General features: G+C 39.4%; 1 protein-coding gene across 2 annotated transcripts in view; it reads left to right on the forward strand.

Annotated features, from left to right (window-relative positions):
* Positions 1-23,856, forward strand: part of GOLIM4 (golgi integral membrane protein 4) — a 34,135-nt gene that overhangs the window by 5,065 nt on the left and 5,214 nt on the right. The window contains exons 2-13 of one of the 2 annotated variants that reach the window (XM_010312267.2): positions 9,859-9,933; positions 11,185-11,234; positions 11,971-12,024; positions 12,517-12,667; positions 13,997-14,079; positions 14,655-14,738; positions 17,630-17,797; positions 18,594-18,926; positions 20,175-20,413; positions 21,640-21,719; positions 22,213-22,325; positions 23,468-23,635. In XM_010312267.2, coding sequence (XP_010310569.2) covers positions 9,859-9,933; positions 11,185-11,234; positions 11,971-12,024; positions 12,517-12,667; positions 13,997-14,079; positions 14,655-14,738; positions 17,630-17,797; positions 18,594-18,926; positions 20,175-20,413; positions 21,640-21,719; positions 22,213-22,325; positions 23,468-23,635 — 1,598 coding nt within the window. The remainder of the gene's footprint in view (positions 1-9,858; positions 9,934-11,184; positions 11,235-11,970; positions 12,025-12,516; positions 12,668-13,996; positions 14,080-14,654; positions 14,739-17,629; positions 17,798-18,593; positions 18,927-20,174; positions 20,414-21,639; positions 21,720-22,212; positions 22,326-23,467; positions 23,636-23,856) is intronic. The other variant, XM_075761611.1, reaches the window with a different exon arrangement.

Raw genomic sequence — 23,856 nt, forward strand, 5'->3', positions numbered from 1 at the left:
TTTTGTTGCTATCTGAGATCTGAAAGATCTGTGGTAGTACTATAATAGTAGAGGTTAGTTCCCTGTGTGCTGTTGGCTTGTGGGTGTACTTCAATGCCAAGTATGGTACTGTATGAAGTGGCAAATATGGCATCCTTAATTCTGCTGCCTGGCTTCCTGAAGTGGCATGCTTTGGTTTGTAACCTCATCTAAAAATCTGTCTTCTGTACTTCCATTCTCATTTTCCACGGGGTATTTAATATTCTGAATACTTAGAATGCATTAAATGTTTGAAATTATTTGTGCAAAATAATGCTATGAATGTATATTCATATATGCATTTGTATGTATACAAATATGTATGCATGCATATATGTATGTACAAAATGTATATTTAGATAGGTATATGCCTGTTTTGCAGCTCAACCCAAAATCTTCAGGTTGTCTGGAATTACCAAGATTTCTTCATAATCTGAGTGCAGAACAGGTGCTAGAGCTTTGTTCACTCAGTTAACTCAGGGAGCTGGTTTGCTGCTTCTAGGTCCGCAGTGAGTAAGAGTGCCAGCAGCTGAATTCCACGACTGTAAGGATAAATTGAGCAAATGCCTGGACTTCCCTTTTTTTTTTTTTTTTTTTTTCATTCATGTAATCCGTGCCTGAATGCCCTTAAATCACTTTCCTTGTGGACATAATACTTCCAGGATAAATTTCTACCAGTGCTGCAAAGTTGGAATCTGGGCTGCAGATCACAGAGCACGTAGTCTGAAGGAATGCTAAGCAGCATCAGGTAACAGGGTGGTTTTGTTCCCTGCGTTTTGTTGTTTCTCGCCGGGTTTAATATTGGGCCTGGTAGCTAACAGTCTGATGCAAGATAGAGCCAATATGCTGAAACTATTTGTTACTGATTATGATTTAAGCCTTTTAAAGCTTGTGAGTGATTGATCTGTCTGGGTTTATGAACACTCAAGAGCTGAGAGAGAAGGAGGGATGCAAGATGGGTGGACGCTTTGGTGAGTTTGCATTCCGGCTTCTTTGACAGTCATCTTCTGTCACATATTCCTAGCAGGCAGAGGTTTGACAGAAGCTTCTGCATCACCTAAAACATCATCAGCTTTGTTGGAGGGAGACCAGTAAAGAAGCAGAGGATGAAACAGCTGCGGTCACGATCTGATAATTGTAGCTGCACACTGAGCCAGAAATCCTGTAGTCAACAGCATAGTTTAAGCACTATCTGGCTGTGATAAGCACACAATGCAGGAAGAGTTTTAGGGTGGTTGAGACTTTGCAATTGTACTGACAAAACTTTAATGTCTGAGCATTAGGTACTCCTGGAATGGTTCAGTTAAGATAATTTTTTTTTTTTTACTGTTAAAACCAAAGCCTAAACAACAGAGTGGAATTACTGCCTTACTTCTTGCATGAGCAAAACTGATTTAATTCTTAAGTCTTAAATACGATGTTCCAAATGCATTGTCTCATTGGGCTGGTTGTTTTTGCTGGGCAGGATACAGGCTTGTCAGCCTTCGTATCTGGGTGGGACAACCATGTGAGTAAGGTTTCCACACACAATGAGATTTGAGTACGCATTATAGGGGCTCTTATATAGTGGTGAGGATGTTGCCAGCAATTTGTGGCTAATATAGTTCACTTGCTAATTTTGGAATAGGATCCTTGCATACAAAAAATAATTAAATCTGTCCTGCTAAAAGTCAGGTGCTGTTTTGAGGTTTAATGGTAATGAAAGCTAAATAATTCAGATTACTGAAAGAATGAACTATGCAGAACAACTAATTAAGGCAGAATCTTTTCTTGGGTGATTTTTCTTGGGATTTTTAGGATCAGGGGCATCAATATCTAGTCATGTTGGAGCCTGAGGTAAGCACTTAAGGAATTCAGCGTGTTTGGATGCTGTTCTATGCTTGAAGAAGGGTCTTCTGAGCTGCATGCTATTCTGATCTTTCTGGAGATCTGGCATAAACCAGAAAAACTTCCCAAGATTTTCTACCACGTATCATTAATTAAGATATAAAAGAAACTGCAATTACTCCACCTCTTCCTCTACATTTTTTTTTTTTTTCCCCTAAGGTATCTGAAATTAGCCTAGTATCTTATTTTCCCGAGGTGACTCAGATCCCCCAGTTTGGCAGTCATTTCCAGGGCTTAATTACAGAGATGATGAGAGAAGTATGGCCTGCTGGTGCTCATGGAGGGCATAGGAAGGAGTCTATTCCTATCCATGCCACCACGTCGAACAATGCCATTGTCAGTGTTTCAGTTCAGCCGTCATACTCAGATGTCTGTTTTGAGGTTTGACAGTGATCCTCTGTTACCAAAAAAACTTATGAACCACTAACTCAAACTATTGATTTCTGTATGCTGTGTTTTGAAACATCTGACTGGACCCAAGTCCCCTGTGTTAGAGCTCTCAAGAACTAATTTAAGGAAGTGGTTTAGCAGTTTTGTAATGTGATAACTATAGGTATTACATCAGGTTTTGCCATATTCCATTATGATAAAAATGAGATATATGTTTCAGTTAGAAACCGTTAAAACAACATGTGTGTGTATATATAGGTTACATTGTTTTTCTTCAATGTGGATTTTGCACTAGTTTCGGAATATATATTTATATAGATCCTAATACCATGTAGATAGAATCACTAGACTTCTGCATAAAATTGGAGAAAGAAAAAAAAAAAAAGAAAAAGTCTAAAACAGTTTTGGAGAGAAAGAACAGGCCCTTGTTTCCTGGAGCTGAGAATTGAGCAGAGCCAGACATTCAGAGATGATGTGAGAAGGAAACTGTTGTCTCTGCAGCTCTTCTGAATGTTTGTGTGTTTTCTTCAAAATCATCTGCTGTGTCATCACAAAAATGGCAGAATAATAGAGAGAAGAAAATCTTAAAAAGAAAAGGGAATGGAATTTTTTTTAGAAGTAGATCTGCTGACCGTAAGAATTTGTCTTAAATCACTAAACAGGTTTTGTTTGAACTGTTTGCATTTATCCTCACTTAAAATAAAAATCTTTAGCATAAGTGTATAGAAAACAGCCTGTGCAAGGTGAGATGCTAGTCTGAACCCAGCATGTCACAACCGTGGGTGGCACCAAAGGTTGGAAGAAATCTTTTGTGGATTGCGCAAGAAATCTTTTCTGGGATGGAAAACGTGATCTCTTTCCTAATAAAAGTCATGTCTGAAGGCTGTCTGTTAGGGATTAAATATTTAATTGCATTTGATACCCCTTCTCAAACTTCTTATTTTTAGCAGCAGCTATTAGTTTACTGCTTCAACATGATAAATGCCTCCTTATATCCCAACGTATCTTGCAATTTGTCTTTAAATCTGTTGTTTCCTAGAGGTGTTATTGATGTGTAAGAAAGGAGTACATGAGGCAGGGTGGAGTGAAATGATTCTATTAAATGTAGATGTTTACTCCAGTTTAGAAATTAATTTTTGTGTCATCCTTACAACGAAGAGAGGCCACAACTATTTCTTACAAATTCAAGCAAGTGTTTCTGGAGCCACTGCATTAGTGTGGCAAATTCCCCAGCATTCCCCCATTTTCAGAACTGCAGTCAAAGCAAAACTTTTAAGATCTGCAACACTTCTCCACGTTGTGCTTCAGATTTTCTCTGTTCTTTTAGAGGATGCAAAGCTGAAGGTTTGATAAGCATGTGAATTTTCTTATATGCTTATCTGAACTCTCCACACATTCCAGAGCTTTCTGAAGTTCTCTTCTGATTAGTTCTGATACCTTGTCTAATCTGTTACCAAGCTCTGTGATGTTAGTGTGGGGGAAAATCCCTTGACAGAAGGCAAGTTTCATAGAGAGCATCACTGATGATTCTTGGCCTGGGCAAGACACCAGGGACTGAGTTGGAGTTTGTAGAGCCAGATGGATTCCCAGCGCTCAGTGGCATGTCAAGTAGCAGGATACAGGTAATTCCCAAACTATTCTGTGTTTTTTCAGACATATTCCAGCTTACCCAGAAAAGATTCCAGTGTTCCAAGATTGAAAACGTTATATAAAAATGCACATAGTTCTCTGTTATCTTTGGGTAGGTCTCATCTGGTTTATGGCTAAACTTTGACCTAGGTGCAGGTACTTCATGTGTCTCCCTCCACAGCTCTGCATGGAGCTCTTTTTAGTAGCAGTGGTGCGTCTCATCCGTGTAGAACCACTCTGTGCTGGGACACCTGTGCGGCAGGACGTCGCTCTGGTGTACAGCTAGCTGCCTGCACTCAAGCTAGTCACGCCCAAATCTCCATGATTTGCTCAAGTCCCATTCTCAAAGTCTAGTTTCTTATTGGAGTACTAAATTGGAGAAACAGGTTTATTTTAATTGATAGGTTATTTCTCGTGCAGGATTGTTGAAAGCAATAGATGTTACTGCTTTCTCGTTGTGCAACTGAAATCAGTGGTAGGTCTATGACAAACACTACAAAACCCCTGAATATGAAGGAGAAGAAATTCTGGTCTTCTGCAGTGACTGGCTGTAATTTGACAAAGCTATTACTTGATTGTTCTTCACATGAGTAAATTGAAAAGTGTAGGAGTTTGTTTTAAAGTAACGGCAATTGTGATACTGCACGCAGTGCTAGGTGTGGTCTTCAGTGAGCAAAAAGAGAGCAGTCCATCCCTGCCTGTATGCAAAATTGTTCCATAATAAAGCCAGAAAAATGCTTGGTTTTCACACACAATCAGTGTCACGTTATCTTGACTTTTATTTCTGTCCTTTTCATATAAATATAAACAAGAAAAAGGGCACAAAATATGAAATAGGCTCAATATTTTGTTCAATATATTGTAAATATATGGTTTTTGTCATGTTGTTTTCTTGCTCTATACTTAAAACATGGTTTTCCTGATCTTTATTGTGGGAATACTTCCATTGTTTCTTAGATGTTTGCAATGTCACTGGAATATCTGTTTATTGCTAAACTCGTAATTGAGAGTCTTTGAAGTAGATGGAGTGTGTACTGTGACCAGTATGGGTTGTACTGTGGTGGGGCATCCTGATACTGTCCAGGAGCTACCCATGGTTTGATAATCTGGTTTCGAGAAGATCATAAGTAGTAAAATAGTGGATCTCCTTGTTTAAAGCCAGATTCACTGACTTAATCAAATACAGAGCTGGAAGCTTGGGGAGCAGGTCTTGCTAGATTAATAGATTAATATTTCCCAGCATGAAATGTTAGCATCAGATGAGTCAAAAAATATCTTCTGAGATCAAAATTTTAATTATTGTCATTGGACTAGAAAATCTATCCTACATCCCATATTGAAGGGATTCTTCCTTGGCTCATGTAATTGCTTTACTCTCAGCAGAAAAGCTATTTGAATGGGTTCACGTTTAAAATGGTTCTATTTGTGGTGACAAGAATTGGAAATTAACTGTATTTTTCTAACAAGCCTATGTTCTACAGACCTTCATAGTCTTACTAGAAAAGGCTTACCCCACGCTGCTGGTTCGGTTCAACTCTGCCACAGTCTGAGAGGAAAAAAACCCACAACATTGAATGGTGCCAAGACTACTGAAATCTGCTGGTTTTAAACAGAAGGTATTACTGTAAGCTCAGAGGAAGATTGCAGAATTGCATAAGAAACAATAACATTGAAATTAATAAAATTTCTTGCATCATATATATTTAAATCCCAATGTAATCTTAATTTTGCAGTATGTAAGATAGAGCTGGGGTATTTTAAACTCTGGAGTCGTGCTTCTGATGGACCAAAACACCAAAGTAACACAGTTGCAAAATTGCTGATAATGTAAAATGGGAAAATACTTAAATATACAGTAATGGCTTGTTTTGCTTAATAAATGTTTTACTGCTCAGAGGTACAAAGCAAAGATAAGAGGAATAGCCATGACTGTTAAATAAGCTTGCTTTCCTCACATTGCTTGACTCCTGTGTTGCAATTAACATTCAGCAATGGTCAACGTGGTGTAATCTTCTGAGAACCAATAGAGCATCACACCTCACCTTTCTGTATGAGAAAAATCTTAAATCAAGGATGTGATTTAATTGGGATCAGTTCAAGACCTGTTAAATATTTCCTTGTCAAAGGCAAAAGGTGTTTTAACTAGCTGTGATGTTAGCAGTTGCATTTCTGGGCTCTGCTCTTGGAGGCTGGATCACCTCTCTGAGTTTATATGGTTCTTTGTTCGTTCATGTAGGTTACATCATGTAGGTAACTTCAAGAATTAAACTGATACCTGCAATTATTCCAGCTTTGGAATAGTGCATATTAGCCATTAGATGACAATGTTTTTCCCCTTTTTTGTACCATTCTATTAAATATAACATGGAAACATAGTTCAGTTATTTGTGCAAAGATCAGTACAAAGATCAGAACTTACCCTAGGGAAAAATAATTTATGAAGTGCATCGCATCGGTAGGAATTTGCCAAATTCCTTATACAGGTTTCACCGCCCTCCCAGCCGCCTGGGAAACCTATCATAGAAAACATGTTTTTCAGTTTGTTTTTTTCTTTGAGATTCTTGCTCAGACATCTTATATCCAGGCTGGTAGTGAAGAAGGAGAAATCCCCTGCTGAGTAACAAGAGCCTTGTAGTTTGGACTCTTGCCTAGGAAGTTCCTGACTGGTGGGAATAATTTACATTTATGGGAGATAAACAGCTATATGTACTTACAAATTCTGACCTGCAACCTACTTCCTAAAAGAGCAAGCTAGAAAATATGGAAGCTATGCTTTCTTAATAATTATTTTCTTAATCAAAATCTTCATTACGTTGCACATTATGAACTTTTATCAGAGAAAAACATTGCTGAACCAATGAGTAAATGAACTAGAAGGGGAGAGGCGTAGGAGGAAGTTTTTCTTAGCCCTTTTTGGCCATCTGAAGGGCTATTTTAAGACTTTGCTGGCTTTGTTCCAGTGTTTCAAAGGTAGCAGTGAGGATGCATTACCTGGGAGGGATGTAGAGACATTGCTTGAAAGTGCAGGGTGAAGACAGGAAAGGCAAAGCTCAGCAGAGATGCAATTAGCTGTGGAAAGTACAGAGCACTGCAGTCCCTAAAACTCAAACTAATGCATTCTCTTTCTCCTTTTTTCCTGTCCTTATTATGGGTTTGTTGTGCAGGGTTTTCCCCCCCCCCGTGTTTGTTAAAACACTAGGAGGAGCTGAGGAAGGTCCACTTGCAGACAAGTGAAATGGAAAATGTTACCTCTGAATCCATTTGTGGTTTAGTCCGTTTGCCAAAAAGCCTATTTACACCCCTGATTGCGTGGGAGGGGAAACCGTTATGGATTTTCTTTTTTTCTCCTGGGTTGCTATGTAATTCGGCATTCACGGTCTTTGATGCCTAGATAAAACCATTACTGTAGTGCTACCATTTTTTTTTTTTTTCCGGCTTACTTGCTGGTGATTTTGTAAATATTCATTATGTGCTTGTTTTGTTGCAGAGGATGTTGATACATTAGTTCATCTTGACTGATGCCCTTGACTTTAGAAGATAAATAGCAAAGTAGAGATAGGTGACAAGGATTGATTAGCAGTCCAGCTTCTAAGCCAAAACACAAACACTTGTAGATAAGCCAGTAGCTAAAGAGCCTGCAGAATGCACCTTGGTGGAATTAAGAACATGTTTTAAGGTGCAAGAGGAGTTTTCTGTGGCTGCCAAGATGCAAATCTTTATTTGATGCTTCCTGTTGAAGGCTTATGTTTACCAATTGTTTACTTTGCAGAAAATGAGTTTCCTAGTTTTGAAGGAAAAATCACACATTCCATTAATACAAATTAATAACTCTTTAAAAGAGTGCAAATCACAGTTTGGACAGTGAAAAGTTCTTGTTTTACACTGAGCTGGAGCAAATATAATTTACATTTGCAGGAGTTTTAATTAATATATTTCCTTTGCTGCAAACTTGGTAGACTATTTTAAATAACGATCTTTCAGTCTAGTGAGTGGCAAGGGAAGGGTAAATGGGGACTGATGTGCCCCATCACTTGTGAGACGTCCCAAATGAGATGTTCAACACAAAAGCTGAATGAAGTGCTGCTTTACTGGCAGGTAAGTGGTGGGACTGTCTGCCAGAGGATATTGGATCTCCTAAATACACATGGATACAACAAACGATTAGACAAATTCATAAATGTGAGATCCATTTTGGAGTGGTGTACACAAAGGACCTGCAGGCAGTCGGACAGTCCTTGGGAGCCATAAATTCCTGGGAGACAGTGCCAAAGAAATACTGTAAACTCATTGTGTGTATTCTGTGTTTGGTATCTGCTCTTCTCCGGTCCTGAGAGATGGCACAGTGGGTCCGTTGGACTACTGAGATGACCAAGAGTGGTTGTCATGCCATAAAAATCTAGAAATAAGGTTGTGTTCTGCTTTCTGTGTTCAAACGTGGAGTAATCCATCTCCTGCCATGCCACCCAGTGTTCCAGGTCACTGCCAGTTGTCACTGCGGTGCTCTCTCAAAATCTGTACGAGCCGGCACTGCCACCAGAAGAAATGGTTACACACCCTCCTCCAGGTCCTGCTGTCCCGTCACACAAGCAGCGAGAGCGACGGGCAGGACAGTACAAGAACGAGCACCAGAACCACCTCTTCTGGTAGCACTGTCAGCTCAAAGGGCTTGTGGAGTCTGGCAAAGATGTCAGAGCATCTTTCCAAAAAAACACATGCATTTTTTTTTTTGTAGTCGATGACCCTGCTGGAGGGGACAGCATCACACCTCATGACATACTGCATGACTGCTGTGACCTGGTCTGCTGAGGATGGTGTGGGTTGTACTAGGAGTGGTGCCCCTAAAACCCCAGTTTGTTGCTTTTGGGATGACGTAATGTACACAGACCACTTCTTTGTTCATCTCTGGACTATTGTGTGGGTATTTTGACTCAATTCAAGCAAATGCATAAATGGATTTAAAAATCAGTGAAGACTACCCTCAAACTGAAATGATTTCCTGAGGAGCAGTCTCTGATGCCCTAGCTTTACAGAGAAGCATCCAGTTTAGCTTTATACTTCAGCTATCCTAGCCCTTCAGATGACTTCTTTTGTTCTTCCTGCCTTATCCCCTTAACCGGGGGTGGGGGTGGTGGTGTGTGGGGTGGGTAACAAAACCCCTCAAACCCCCCCAAATCCTCCTCAGATTGTGTGGATATTGCGAGTACAGGGTGCTTTAGCATATGTATACTTGCTGTTAGCACATGTTTACTAAGAAATGCAGGATATTTGAGCATTTAATTGTGCAGTCTGTGGGTCTTCAGCAGCGCTGTAGTGTAAAAGGATACTGTTATCCAGGCTTTACAAAAAAGGTCACAGAAAACTGAGTTGTCCAAGTTTTTGGAAGTATTTAGGAGCGGATCTAAATTTCTCCACGTCTGAGCCTAAGCAGCTTGTCTAGTGGACTACTGCAACTGCCTAAGCTGTCCTGCTCTGGTGCATCTCGCTTCCCTCCTTGTGATGATTCATTTGCCGCAAGTATTTACTGTGGCAATAAGGTTGTCCTGTCTTACTGCCTTCTCTCCTTACAAACAAGGCAGGAGAGAATGAAAGCATGGGAAAATGCGTACCTGCGTACTTGGGATGGAGAGGTTTTGGTAGCTTTTGTAGATCTGCCATAGCTGGCTGTTCCCATAAACAAATCATTTACACAGTTATCTCATTCTATGTTTATGCAATGGAAATAATCCAAAATTCAGGATCAATGTAGCGTGCCAAAAAAAAGAAAAAAAGTTACTGTCTACAATGATGCAAACAGTCCTTTATCCTATGACCTCATTCCACTTGTATTTTCCTGGTACATTCTGTGCCAATGCTCTTTGGGTGTGCTGGGGGTGGGCGGTGGTTTTTGTATGTATTACTTCTAAAATGAATTGTGTCCAAAATTTCTCTTTTCAGTCGTATATGAGCACAGGTCAAGACTAGAAAAGTCATTACAAAAGGAAAGGCTTGAACATAAGAAAGCAAAAGAAGGTAAAAACATGCTTTTTTGACTTTGACATTTAAGATAACTTGAATCTTTCAGAAAGTAACTTCAAATGTATTTTGTTCACTCTTCAATGAGCTACGGATGGATAACCAATTAGCAGGACAACCCCAGCAGATCTGTGATGGTCTTTTTAGTCCATCTTTTTAAATTTAATTTTCAAATTTATTTTTAACCTTTTTTTTTAAAAGTAAACATCTCTTTAGTACTGCTTACAGATCACTGTAACATGACATAGTATACACAGAGAATGTGTGTATATCAATGCACATAAACCTAACAGGTATGTGGAGTACAGGCATGAGTAAATCCTGTTCCGGCACGCTGAAGATTTAAAACTTGTACCATAAATGCAGGATCTTTTCCTGCATTCCATCAATGTGAAATTAGACTCTAAATCAGTATTTTTACACATGCTTAAGGGTAAACACATGCTTACGTACCTTTTTCTGGTTAAAACTAAATTGTAGGTGTGCATGAGGGGGAGATGTTGGTACACGTTGTATTACTTACGCACCTGCCCTCTATGAAACTTCAGCTGAATGTAATCCTCTGAGTTTTCTCCGAGTCTTTTGTTGTTCTAAATTCACTACAATTTTCAGAGTAAAGCCTGTATTCTTCCTAAAACTGAGGACTCAGCCGCTGAATTAAAACAACTACTTTAGCAAAGGCTAAGAACGCGTAAGAGATTCTTCTTACCGTGAAGTTCTCGGTAGTTTTCTGGTGCCATCTAGTGTAGAGCTGTCCCATTGCTATTTTCAAATCCTGAAAAGAGGATCAAGAAACAAAAGGGGAAAGTTTTGTTTTATTTAAAATTAATCTAGACTTTCACACATCTTAAAGTACGTATTTTTTTATCCTAATACAAGAATACACCATTTGTAAATGTCCTTTTCCTTTTGAATGATGCCGCTGGGCCTCTACTGAGAGAACTCATGTAACAGATTGAATTACCCGTCTGTAGCTTTGAGCCTGTACCCCCTATCTCTCACACTAAGATATGAAACTTGTTAATGAAAATATTTTATGAAACTATGAAATTTTTAAATTAAAATATTTTGTCAAAATTTGAGCATTTTGTTAAATTCTCTGTAGTTTTTTTTGAAGATCATTTGGAAAATTGTAACTGCATAAGTATTCAGCTCTTAAGAGAATTTATGTATGCAGTAGTTAACATTTAAGTACAGATTCTAATCCTCCTGGTTTTTTTCATCAGTATTTTCCCTTTTATGTTGTAGATTTTCTTGTTTATAAACTAGAAGCACAGGAAACACTAAATAAAGGAAGGGTAAGTCATCAGTACGTACTAAGTTTTTAATGGTTGATGCTATTTGAGTTGCAAGAAAAAGGAAATGCTTTGCAATTATAACTGTTCAAAGAGGTCTCAAAATACTAATTAAAAGAGTGCTCACTTATTCAGTTTCTACTCTGCATGTGTAAGTGTTCTGCAGTTCCTAATTATTTGAGCTGTAATGGGAGATCCTAATATCGTTCCAGAAAAATTAATTCAGAAAATATCCTCCTGTTTATATTATGCTTGTTCAAATGTAATGTTACCATTTTTAAGGGGAAGGGAGGATAAGAAGTCATTAGAAATCTTTTTGTAGCTTAGTCCCCAGGGAAAATGACAGTGACAACTTTCTAACAAATGGTCTTTGAACTGGAAAGTATAAAAACATCAGGAAACTTTGTTTTATATAACAAGTGCCAGAAGGAGAGCTATATCTGGCAAAAGACCCAGAGACCTGTAGAGAACTCTTTTTATAAAGAGAGTAAATTAGTATTTTATGGCTACTTCATGTTGAAACTGGGGAGCAGTTTGTGAGCTGAGTAGCATAAGTTAAAATACATTGTTGCTGCAGTAAGTGCAAAGTATACATGCTTGCTATGTTCCAGAGCTAGTGGAGAGATTCTTTCCTGGGGAGTTAATGTCCCTTGGCTTGTGACTCCTAAATAACAGCCTGTAGAGAGGTTAGAGGAATGACAGGATTGTTCTGTTTAACCCTAGTGTTTTCGTTTTACAGCAAGACTCGAATAGCCGATACAGTGCGCTGAGCGTACAACACCAGATGTTGAAGGTAGGTTTCCCAGGACACTGGTTCTGCTGCGTCGGGGAGATGTGGCCTCCCTGGCTTCTGGTAATTCACTCCAGAACGTCAGTACATCGATGGTGCTTCCTCGTACAACGGTACCGTTAAAAGATGATTTACTGCAGTTTTTCCAGCCAGGCCTTCCAGTGGGTAATTTAATCTTATCAAATGCAATTACTTGTATGGAACCCTGACTTATCAGACTTTACTCAGTTTGGCATGTAAGGAATTTCTGAGACAGCAGCTCCCAATGGGACAGTGCAGCTGCAGGGTGAGGTGATGTAGCTCCAGAACAGGAGACTGTTCATCACAGAGATCATTTTGTGTTTGAGAGGAGCTGCAATATGCATGCTTTGAATAATAAACTGCTTATTATGAATGCTTCCTATTCATCTGGATTTATTTAACAAATTGCCAAAGGCAATGTTAGCCAGATATGCAGATACAGAACTGTTCCAGTGTCCAACTTGGTGTTTGCAGAGTCAACATGAAGAACTAAAGAAACAGCATGCTGACCTTGAGGAAGATCACCGAAAACAAGGAGAAGAGTTTAGCAGAACGTTCAGTGACCACAAGGAGCGATACTTACAACTGCAGCAGGAGAAAGAGCAGGAGATCTCTAAGCTGAAGGGTATATACAACCTTATCTGGCTGCCTCTATTAAAATGTGTATTTGCCAGTGTGTTGTGTGATGAGACAGAGAGGCATTGTCTGTGTTCTCACTAACAGGCCATTCATGCATCTTATGCCTCCTGATAAGTTGTATTTTATTGCTGATTTTATGTGGCCTCTCTGAAATCTATTCATATGCGTGCTTCGTGTTTCTATTTCGATTAGAGAAAGGGTAAGAAACAGAGCACTGGAAAGCCCGTCAAGTGTCAGAGGTTGGTTTATACAGTCTTTCATTTTTAGTTCCAAGACTTGTATAAATCTGGAAAATAGGTTTGCCTCTTTGCCTTTCATTTACAAAAAAAGTAATCTAAGAATATTTGTACTTCTTTCAGAGATTTAATGATGTCTCTTTATGGAAGTGACTTTACATACATTTTAGACCTCATTTTCTCTGTATCGGCTTCTCTGAAACACATTGCACTTGTATACCTGGATGATGAATACTTCATTTTTTGCTCTTACCATCCAGTTTCCTATTAAGAGATTCTTTGTAGCCTGCAGACCTCTTCAATCCTAATTATGCAGTTGCATAGAACAAAAGGATGGGGCTGTCCTCATCAAGGGCCTTCAGCCACTTTCTGCCATGTGTCCCTAACACACGAGTTAGTTTTGGAGCTGTCTGCAGTTTTGTCTGCGTGGTATTTTGCAGGCAGAGGCTGTGTTTATTAGTTCTGCCTTGGCACTGCACCAGTGAAGTCATACAGCTAGCTCTCGGACTGAGCTGGATTGCAGCCTAGCAGCTTGGAGTGTGGGAAGAGCTTGCCTGTGTCTGCTTGCAATATTCCACATCGACATCATGTAAGAAGTGGGAAGAGAAGCCCCTCTTCCTGATCCCAGAACGTAAAGCTTTTTAAGTATGCTGGCCATCTGGGCACCTCTTCCAAAAGAATAGCTTAGTCCTACGACATAAAATTCTCACTCACCAGATGCGATGTGGGGGAAGAAAGGAGGGTGGCTTCCTCTCCACTTTTAAAGATTCACATTAGCATAATGAATTTTGCTGTCTGCATTCCCCAGCATGAACAGTGATGCATAATTCCAGTTGCAGACTGGGTGCGCTAATATAAAATTTAACCAAGTTTTACAATTTTCTGCTTGAAAATGTAAGGCGCTTTATAGGGCTGGGGAGAGATCTAACAAACAAATCATATGATTACTCTAATCCGTTTTTACTATAGCAGTTGTGTAGGTTTTTATGCACTTTGTGTTATAGTCTTAATTTTGGTGTTTAATCTAGTATTACAAATCAGACCGGGTTTAAAATCTGTGTGCCATTTCTTTTAAACAGAATCCCTGTATAACTTAAGGGAGGAGAACAGACAGTTGAGAAAAGCTCACCAAGACATTCACACCCAGCTACAAGATGTCAAGGTAAGCTTTGCTTTGAGAACTTTCAAGACCATTAAGAAAAAGTAAAATGTTCCCAAGTTTTAACAAGCCAGAAATGGGCTATGCTGAAGACTATGCGAAAAGGAGAGGAATATGGCTGAACTGGATTGCTTGTCTTTTGCCACCTGCACTTTAGGTACATGCTCATTTGAAAAAGAAAAACCAAAAGAATTGAAAAAGAAGTATTTAGTATAGAAATTGGAATTGGAAATTTGACTTTGCAAGTTAAGAATGGTGTTTTGGCAAACTAAGTTTGCTGAGATGAATGTTTTCCAGCTCTTTTTTTTTTAAAAACATTCATCAACATCTACTCCAACTTTTAACTTTATTTTAGTTATACAAATTCTGGCCTCCAAAATTTTCTTTCCTGGCACGCTCGCTTTCTCTGCGTGTTTAATATGCATTCCATGTTAAAGAAATAAATGCTGTCATTCCAACTCAGGATTTTCTTTTCAAAATAAATTGAATTATCTTCCTAGTTCAAAATCCCCAGGCTACCTCATTTACCTTTAGAATGAACTTTTTGTGAAACATGTAATGTTCTTCTTTTTGTGTAGCAACAGCATAAGAACTTACTCTCCCAACACAACCAGCTTGTAGTGACATTGGAAGACCACAAGAGTGCACTAGCTGCTGCACAGGTCAGAAAGGAAAGCAGCTTCTACCAGCTCTAACCTTCCTAAAACTCGTTTCTCCTAGTTCAGCTGACTGTAATGTTATGCATGTAGCCTTTCGCATGGGGAATTTGCAGTTAGCGCCACGCTGCACACTGCAGGGAAATGCATGAGTTCAAGGGTTGCTCTTAAGAAGCTGCAACAAATCATAGGGCTGTCAGAAAATAAAAAGCTGTATTACAGGCCCAAGAGTGCATGTATTACTGATAAAAAGAGTATCTCTGCTTCCATGAGAGCTGTCGAATACCTTTCTTTCTCTGTCTTCTCTGATAGAACTTCTGTGAGTTTAACATCCCACACTCTGACATTCATGTGTATCGTTACAGAGACCTGGATGCTGGTATATTATAAAGTCTCTGTTTTGTGTATGCCTGGAAGGTTTGTAAACCTACACACATCAGTGCAACAGAGGTGGAGTATACATGGAGGAATGTAAACTCCAGGTGGAACTCAAATTAGTTAAAAAGCAGCAGCCGCATTAGTTTTCTTAAATGTCATTTTCAAGTGAAATACCCACGAAGCGCAAACTTTGCTAGACTAGTGCAGATTCAGTCAGCTGTGCCAGTACAAGCTGTGTAGGCCACGGGGAATCTGAAAGTAGGAGTAATGTTGGAGCAGAGGAAGACTGGTGGTGAAAGATCAGAGGGGAAGGCAATGAGGCAGCATGAAGTTATTTTTATTCCTGACTAATTTTCTTCATTTAAGTATTTTCACGGTCCACAAAACCATTAGCAGCACTAAAAGCATTGGATTTTTTCTTCCCCTCAGTTCTGCTTGTTTTGCATGTCAATACATGTAGATACTAAAAAAATAGGGAAAGACCAGAAAAGTCCCTCATAGACTAAATATATGAAGAATCTTAATTTCCAGCACTAAAATATGCTGGTAGCTAATTTTAAGCTCTTCTCCCACTGGCCGCGTTAGCTACTTGGGCTGTTTTTGCTAACATCTGAAATTCCACCAGGGCAGATTCAGGGCCTGATTTAAGGTTCACCAAACCCAAAGGGAAGCTCCCTATACTTCTCCTGGCTTTGATTCAGTTCTTTAATTAGAAAACCTGTGACACACAAAGCCTTTCTATCTGCAATCAGAATTTAGCATTTATCGTATGGAGAACCTTTCCTTCAACAGAAGTCTTGCACATTCTTTCAGAACAGGATGTATTTAGCACAGTTGCATGATTTCTCCTGCAAATGAGGTACAGAAAGTTCACAAGGGATTATTGCTTAGAAACACAGCTCAATAAACGATCCCTCTATTTCTAAGTGTATTCTAGACATTAAATATCAGTAGTCAATACCGCACTAATGAATTTGTGACCTGAATCTTTAAGGCATTGTAATCTTTGTACTTTTCCATAGCTCAAACAGCCAGACAGATTCATTATGTATTTTTATAAACCCTGTCTTTCTGCCAGTATTAATACCATTTTAGGCTATGGCCTTGAATCACAATGTTCAGCTTAGAATGACTTGTGCAGAGGAGCAGAGTACTTGAATTCTGATCTGGACGTGCACTGTTTAAATATCCTAGTATATTGGTCTCTCTACATGGTCAGTGAGCGGGGAAAAAAATAAAAAAAAATACCATTTTTTTCCTGTAAAACTTCTTATTGAAGTCCCCAACAGTTAATCAGGAAACAGAAGTATCCCTCTGGAATGACAAGAGTAATTACTGTGCATTCTGCTTTGCTTTTAGGCCCATCTGTTTTAGTGGATGCCATAGTCTTTTGAAGATGCTTTGAGGTGCGTCTGGCTTTGGAGCTGTTATGCATTGCATCATGTCAATCTGTAGCACTGTGGATATTGTTTTGTATGAGGATTTTGCATTGTACCTCAATGCGTCATGCCTGTCTGCTGTACTATTGATTGCTATGATACCACATAACACACAAAACAACATACGCGGTCACCGAGTGTGAACTGTAGCCAGTTTTTAACCGGAATTTTAGAAAGGATTATGAAATGCACCTCCAACTTCAGAATGGGTAGTAAACACACACACCACCTCCACTGGAGCAAGAGAGAAGCCCTCGCATGGGGTTCTACCTTTTGTATATGCCGCTGGTCAGCTTTTATAAATCCTGTCCGTCGCCAGAATTTTACTTTATGAGATATTCTGTCTTGTGTGTCTGCTGTATGACAGGGACTGGTGTACCAACCAGCCTGGCTTCTCACACTGGACTTTAAAGCTTTTTGAAAGTATCCTCATCTTGTACAAAACTAAACAGCATATCAAACTACAACATTTTACTGTTGCGTTTCAGGAAGACTTTAGAAATTTATTTTTTATCCTATTTTTCCTCTTTTTTTTTTTCTTTTTTCTTGCTCTTCACCAAAGGTGTACTGTGACTTTCTTTGCCTCAGTTCTGTACGTTGGCTGTTGTCTTGTGTAACACCTGTCTAAATGTTGAGGATTTGGCATTTTCAGAACGTGTACGTATACTTTAAAACTACTGTTTCTGAAAGAACTGCACTTCTTTCTACCAGTAAAGGAGAAGTTGTGGTGCTGTCGATTTCCCTCGCTTTAGTCTGCCAAGAAAACTGCATCATCCCCTTTTGACAATTCTCCTGCTTGGCATGAATAAAACAAATCTTCGTCTTTGTCCCACAGAGATTTTTCTAATATACTTTGTATGCATGTGCACTTTGGCTGAAAAGATTGTCGTGCATTGATGTTACCTAGTGCGCGGAAACAACCAATTTTAAAGGCTCCCGTCCCTCCTTCTCCCTGGTGTTTGCTCCGATGTGAATATTGAGTCTTTCTACCATATGTCTTGCCAGCGAGTTCACTCCAAGGTGGCTACGTTTTATTAAGAAATTAATTTGGACACACTATAATTAATGTGTTGACTTTAGTCCCAGGTTGAGGAATACAAACAGTTGAAGGACACACTCAATAAAATGCCAAGTTTCCGACAGCCTGACAAGGTAGAACAACCCAACGAACAACCAGAGGTGCGAGCACCATCTCCTCGCAGTGACCTCCTGATGCACCGTGGAGCTGTGGCTGATGAGCAGAAGGAGGTATCAAGTACTGACTGGCTACAGGCGCTGTAGGAAATGGTTTGGTTTAGCAAAATACTAGCCATGTGCTTCACTTCCATTAGAAGCGTACGTCTAGTTGTACAGTTCTTCAGTAAAGTAGTGAGGAACAGTTTAATCTTGTTGAGTAGTAGAAAAATATATTCATTATGACCTTTTCCAACATGACTGTAAATGCACTTAAACCAGTGCTGTTTTAAGAAGTTGCTAAAATCTTAATTTTTTGAATAATAGGCAGTCTCTAAAATTTTAGGTATCTCATGTGTTACAGAAAAGCTTTCACAAGTTCTGAAGAAATTGTCTTTTCATATGTTTTATAAAGTTTCAGTGGTGCACTTAAAAGTCAGTATATAAAAAATTGGCATGCTATCCAATGTTCAGAAAGAAAAAAGCAAAGTTGTGGGTAAAATCTAGAAGTTACAATATCAGCCATGGTTTTGTTTTACAAGGGTTCTTGGCCAGCAGAACCTACAGGAAATAAAAATACAAAGCTTCCCTTGTAGATATAGAATTGTAATAGTGTTTTGTCCCACTTCAGAGAAAATGAAGCTTAACCCGCTTCATGATGCAATTGTAGAGCACCTTGTGTAGCTGTGCAGAGCCAAGAATCCGGTATTGATACCGTTTGGCAGGAGTAGCAGCTTATTCCAACACAGGCGTTTGGCTCTTGTGCCTCTAGCTTCATTACTGCAGGCTGGAATAAAAGCATCCTCGGCTCTCTTGAAAATATGAAATCCATAATATCTTGCATGCACATAATCTTGTGTATGTTTTGCAGGATGAGAAGCCAAAAGAGAGAGAAGTAGTAAATACCCAGGAAAAAGATGACAAAGCTGAGCCTTTTCATCTGCAAAGACGGGCTAATGAGGGCCAGCGCGTCAAAGAACTAAATATTCAGGAGCAACAAGAAGCAGGAGAGGATGACGAGCAACACGTTGATCAAGTTGAAGAGGAACGCAAAAAAGAACTTGAAGAGGAAGAAATGGAGCAGGCAGGTCAGCCTGAGCGCTTAGAGGAGGAACAGGATCAAGCACCAGAAGAGCATGAGTGGAAAAAACAGGAACAGAAAGAAGAAGAAACCAACATGTTGGGCGATCATCTTAATTCAGAGGTATGGAGCTTTTTTCTTTTCCACTGATTGATTAGATGTGCTGTTTAAATGGAGGCATCTCTTATTATTGCTGTCCCTGTATTCCACTCACCTATTTCTAAGTAAAATCAGTGTCGCATCTATGGAAAGTTTGGGATTCAGAGCACTCGCTGTTTTTCAGATAAAATTGCCATATTTATAGAAAATAAATGCACTTGGATGCATAGGATTCAGGCTCAACTTCAGCATGCCCATACTGCAGTGCTTGCCAAATGCAGCTTAACGAACGTTAATTCTGCTGATAAAAAGCAGCAGATGGAAAAAAAGAGCAGTCAGCTTGAATCCCATCTCCTACTTTAAATTTGAGGCCTGTGATAGCTGATGGGAAGAAGATTGCTGATGAGAATGAGATTCACCTTCAACACTTTGATGGAGAACTGTCCTGCCTTACTAATTTGATGCGTCTCAGCAAATTGCAGTGTGTTTCCTTGTCAGGTATACCTACCTTCTGTAAACACATTTCCATCTAAATGTTGGCTGTCGTTTGACAGGAAATTTTAACTGCAAGATGAACGTGACTAAAATAGCCAGGGGAAATCAGTGCACAGCAATGGCAAGTCTTGCTCTATGCAGCTCTAAATAAAACCAACAAATCCTGGATTTACATTCTAGATCGGATCTCCAGTGGAAAGTATATTTTGCTGATCTTGCCTGAGGCTTTGTAAACACTCTCCTAGCAGATTAATTGTATAACTGCAGCGTGATGAGAAGCCGTTGTTGGAGAGGTGCAGTGGTTTAGAAGAGCAGCAATAGGTTAGGCTGGGAAACTGGAGTTAGTTAAGTTACTGCTGACTGTAAAAAATATGCAGTGTCTCACTTAAGGCGCAAAGCAACCCCTACTGAAATTACTGGTTAAATCAATGGAAGCATATTTGCTGTCTTAATTCTCAGCCATCAAAACTTCCTTTTACTGGTAATATGTTGGGAGGGATTATTATTATTATTGATGTGTAAGCAAAGCATGGCTTCCCGCAGCCCATTATCTCCTCTTCCTTCCCCATGTCCTCCACAAACACCCCAACACTTCCAGTCTGTGTTCAAAAAAATTAAACTTTAAGCAGAGCCAAGAAAACTTAAAATCATTTTGCTGTAATTCTGCCTATTGCATGTAGCATCTGCATAACTTTCCCTTTTGTCACAGGCTTCTGCATGCTTGTTTCTGACCATTGAAATTATGATTAATCTATGACTAACACGTTTCTCTGCCAGATAACATCAACAAAAGCTGTAACAAAAAGACACAAGCCGGCTTATGAACAACAACTAGAGCAGCAACATCTTGCAGCCCAAAGAGCAGAGGAAGCCAATCAGCTACGAGAACATCAGGAATCACTACACCAGCAAAGACTGCGAGGACAGCTGTTACGGCAGCAACAGCTTCAAGAACAAGAGCTTCAGCTGCAGAAACAGGCAGAACAAGGAGAAAAACTCTATAAAAACCGGCTAAGGTTAAATTCTTTTACATGAGTTTGTCATGGTCTGTGCTCTGGGTTTATGGCTTCCACCATGTCACCTTTGAAAAGATGGAGATTTAATGCCATAAACCTAGACTGCCCAGAAACTAAATTCAGTGAGCCTCATCTCCTTTCCATTGGTAATTCCAGTTGCTATTTTAAGGTTTTCTTCCCTTTTTTTCTTTCCTTTTACTATGGAAGCCTCTGAAGTCTGGAGTAATGAGTGCATGTTGCCATGCACATCCCTGAAGGAGGTTAGGGGCCTCTGGCATATAATGCCCCTTGTCTTAAAGCTTGCTTTAAATTAGTCATTATTTTCCATTAAGCAGCAATTATGATGTTCTTGTACTGAGGAGCTCCAGTATCAGATATGCATTAAGGTACCTAATCTGAAGTTCCTCTTAAATGCGAGATGCTGTTTTTAACCAAACCATTGTATGATTCTATGACTCTCTGGACAAGAGCAACTAGTAGTATTTGCATTGTAGAGACAAAAGCATGATTTCAGGAGAAACCAACTCCCTGTTAGTGTCATGAAGTTACTGTGAATGCAGTTACACTCATGATATTGTAGCTTCTACATGCCTTTCACCCTCCTTTTTGTATTTCCTTATGCCTCTACTTTGTTTAAAATTGTTAATGACAGTTTTTTGTCTTTTGGAATCTTAAGCCCATTGAATTTTCTCTGCTGAAACATTGAAATATTAAGTATTAACTTGAACCATCTTCTAAAAGGATTTTGATATAAGAAAGCCTTTCATAAATTGATAGTCAAAATATTCAGTCCTGCAAGAACAACCCCACAAGTAAACCCCTTTCGAGATGAAAGCTAAAACTGCATAGTCAACGAAATAACTGATCCATGCAGTCTGTCTTTAAGACCCTTTATCTGAGGGGTTCTTTGCTTCCAGGTCATAGTATTTGTGCTTTGACTATGGAATATACTAGTTTAGCACTTTTGGGAATACAAGGTAGATCCTGTTGATATATGGAGAAATACAAAAGCAGAAGTGACTATAGTTGGACAAGAAAGTCTTCGTTCTACAAAGTATCTCGTCTTTCAGGGAATATGATGTGAGAAAATATTAGGTAATAGCTAAATGGAACCCTTTCTGGCAGGAGCTGGGAGAGGCAGAGATGCAGTAGGATGGTTTGTTTATTAAAGCAAAACCACGCTTTTTTTGAAACCGAAATGATGTATTTGCATTTAATTTTCTCAGCCAACAGGCTCATTATGATAACATGGACCATGATATTGTACAAGGGGAAGAAGAACAAGGTATTCAGGAAGAGGAAGGAGGTAAGATAAAACGTATGTCCCTACCATGTTCACAGGTTCCCTGTGTGCTGCCTGTCATGTGAGATTTTAATATTCATTTCATATCCTGTTTGGATTCAAGTGAAATATAAACTCGCAATTTAAAACCAGAAGCTCAGATAACACTGGCTGACGTGACTGAGTGAAGCACAGGTATTACTAAAGATCATATCCACATTCCTGAGAGGAAAAGAGTCCTTCTGATGGAGCTGCCAGGGTAGGGCTTTGTGGATCTTGGATACATTCCTGACTTTGCCTCTGATTTTGTTTGATCTCTTCAAATTATAAAATCTTTTGGTGTCAGTTTCCTACTAGCAGTAAAACAATTCTGTTAGTGTTATCTATTTAGGTAAGCTCTTTAGGTAAAGGCTGCCTACTACTAAAAATGTGTGGAAGCTAGTATATAGGAGACTCTTTCTTAAAAGTGCTAGCCAGAGACTGCTGTAATACAATAATAATATCAAAAATTTTTCAGCTTATGAACGTGACAACCAGCACCAGGATGAAGGTGAAGATGATGATCAAAATAATGCAAATGAACAGCAAGAACCAGAACATCAAGTAGAAAATCAGCAGGCTGATGAATCAGTGAGTATGAATTAAGATGCTTTGGATTGCAGTCGTTACTGAAGTGAAAACCCAGAATCTCATCTAACATAATTGCGCGTTACAGGAATAAGATGAACCAGAGGTCTGCTAAGAAGACAAGTTTGACAGTTTAAAACTACATCTATGATCTATTTAAAGTTGTCCTTACTGATTTGGGAAGAAATCAAAAAAAGTTTCCTTGTTGGAAGCAAGTTGCTTTTCTACATTCCTTTGATCTGTGCTTTAGGTGGAATAAAGGATTTGAACTTAGCTGGGACTTGAACAGGTAAATTTGGATTCAAAAAAATAACAGGAGTAACTCAGTGGTGGTCAGTCAAAAAGAGTGGTGACGGTATTTTTCATACTACCACTAGTTAAGAGGGTAAGAGCCAACTCAACAGCCACTGAAACCACCTGGAGTTGGTACAGAAGAAGTGCAAGATCCTGAAAGAGAACATACTTCGGCGCTGAACACAGTTGTGATACTGGTTGCACAGACACCTGGATGCAGGAGGTTGAGTCCTGTGCCTTCCCCCATGTTCCTTCTTGGTGATGTGGAACATCAAGTGTGGTGTCTTTACTCCCCTCCCCTCAGCAAATTAAGTTGTATAGTAAATATTTCTAAAGGATCTATAACTTGACAGCTATCAAGATAGGTAGAAAGAAAATGCTCGTTTTCTGAGTGGCAAAGTGTGATGAAAATTGAGTGTGGCTTGCTTTTTTTTTATAATGAAACATAGACAAGATCAACATTGAAAGATCACATCAGCTCTTTTGAGCTGTGAGCATTTAAACTCTTATCTTTTTTCACCTGGTCTTATCAGGTGTTGTCACATGTCAGACAGTCAGGAGTTCAACAGCCTGTGTGAAATAAGTCATCGGCTTGAATGTGGATTTTAGCAGACACACCCGTGCTGCAATTCTCTGTGTTCCGTGCTGAAGTATTTTTCCTTTCAGGAGCTGACACCTCTGTGTTGGTGGGGTTTGATCTAGTGACTCCTGACGCCTTTGGAGATTCCTGCTGGGTCCCATGGGTACAGAGTTGGCTCTAACATAGCTCACACTAGGGTAGCTTTCAAGTAAAATGGAATTTGACTGTGAGATAAAAATACGTCTTTAACGTTCACTTCTAAAAATTGCAGAAGGCAGCCATGGAAGATGTGAATCCTGCTGATGACCCCAACAATCAGGGAGAAGATGAATTTGAGGAAGCTGAGCAAGAGAGGGAAGAAAATCTGCCAGATGAGAATGAAAAGCACAAGCAAACCAGTCAGAAACAAGGCCATCCAGGAATGGAAGAGCACCTAGTGGTCAGTAAAGGGAAAGGGAGCATCTGTAGGTCCTCTGTAAGGACAGCGTAGCACAGCTTGGCGAGAGAACTTTGATTTTTAAAGATCTCTTTTAAGCATCTATGACATGTGCACGTAAAAGTGTGGAATTGCTCCTGGTGATACACTGGTATGTCTGTTGTCACTGGCTCTGCTTGGTGAGGATCTGTAGGCTCACAGATCAGGGCCCCTGTATTTACCTT

Source organism: Balearica regulorum, chromosome 9, assembly GCF_011004875.1.
Source record: "Balearica regulorum gibbericeps isolate bBalReg1 chromosome 9, bBalReg1.pri, whole genome shotgun sequence".
In the NCBI taxonomy this organism is placed as follows: Eukaryota; Metazoa; Chordata; class Aves; order Gruiformes; family Gruidae; genus Balearica; species Balearica regulorum.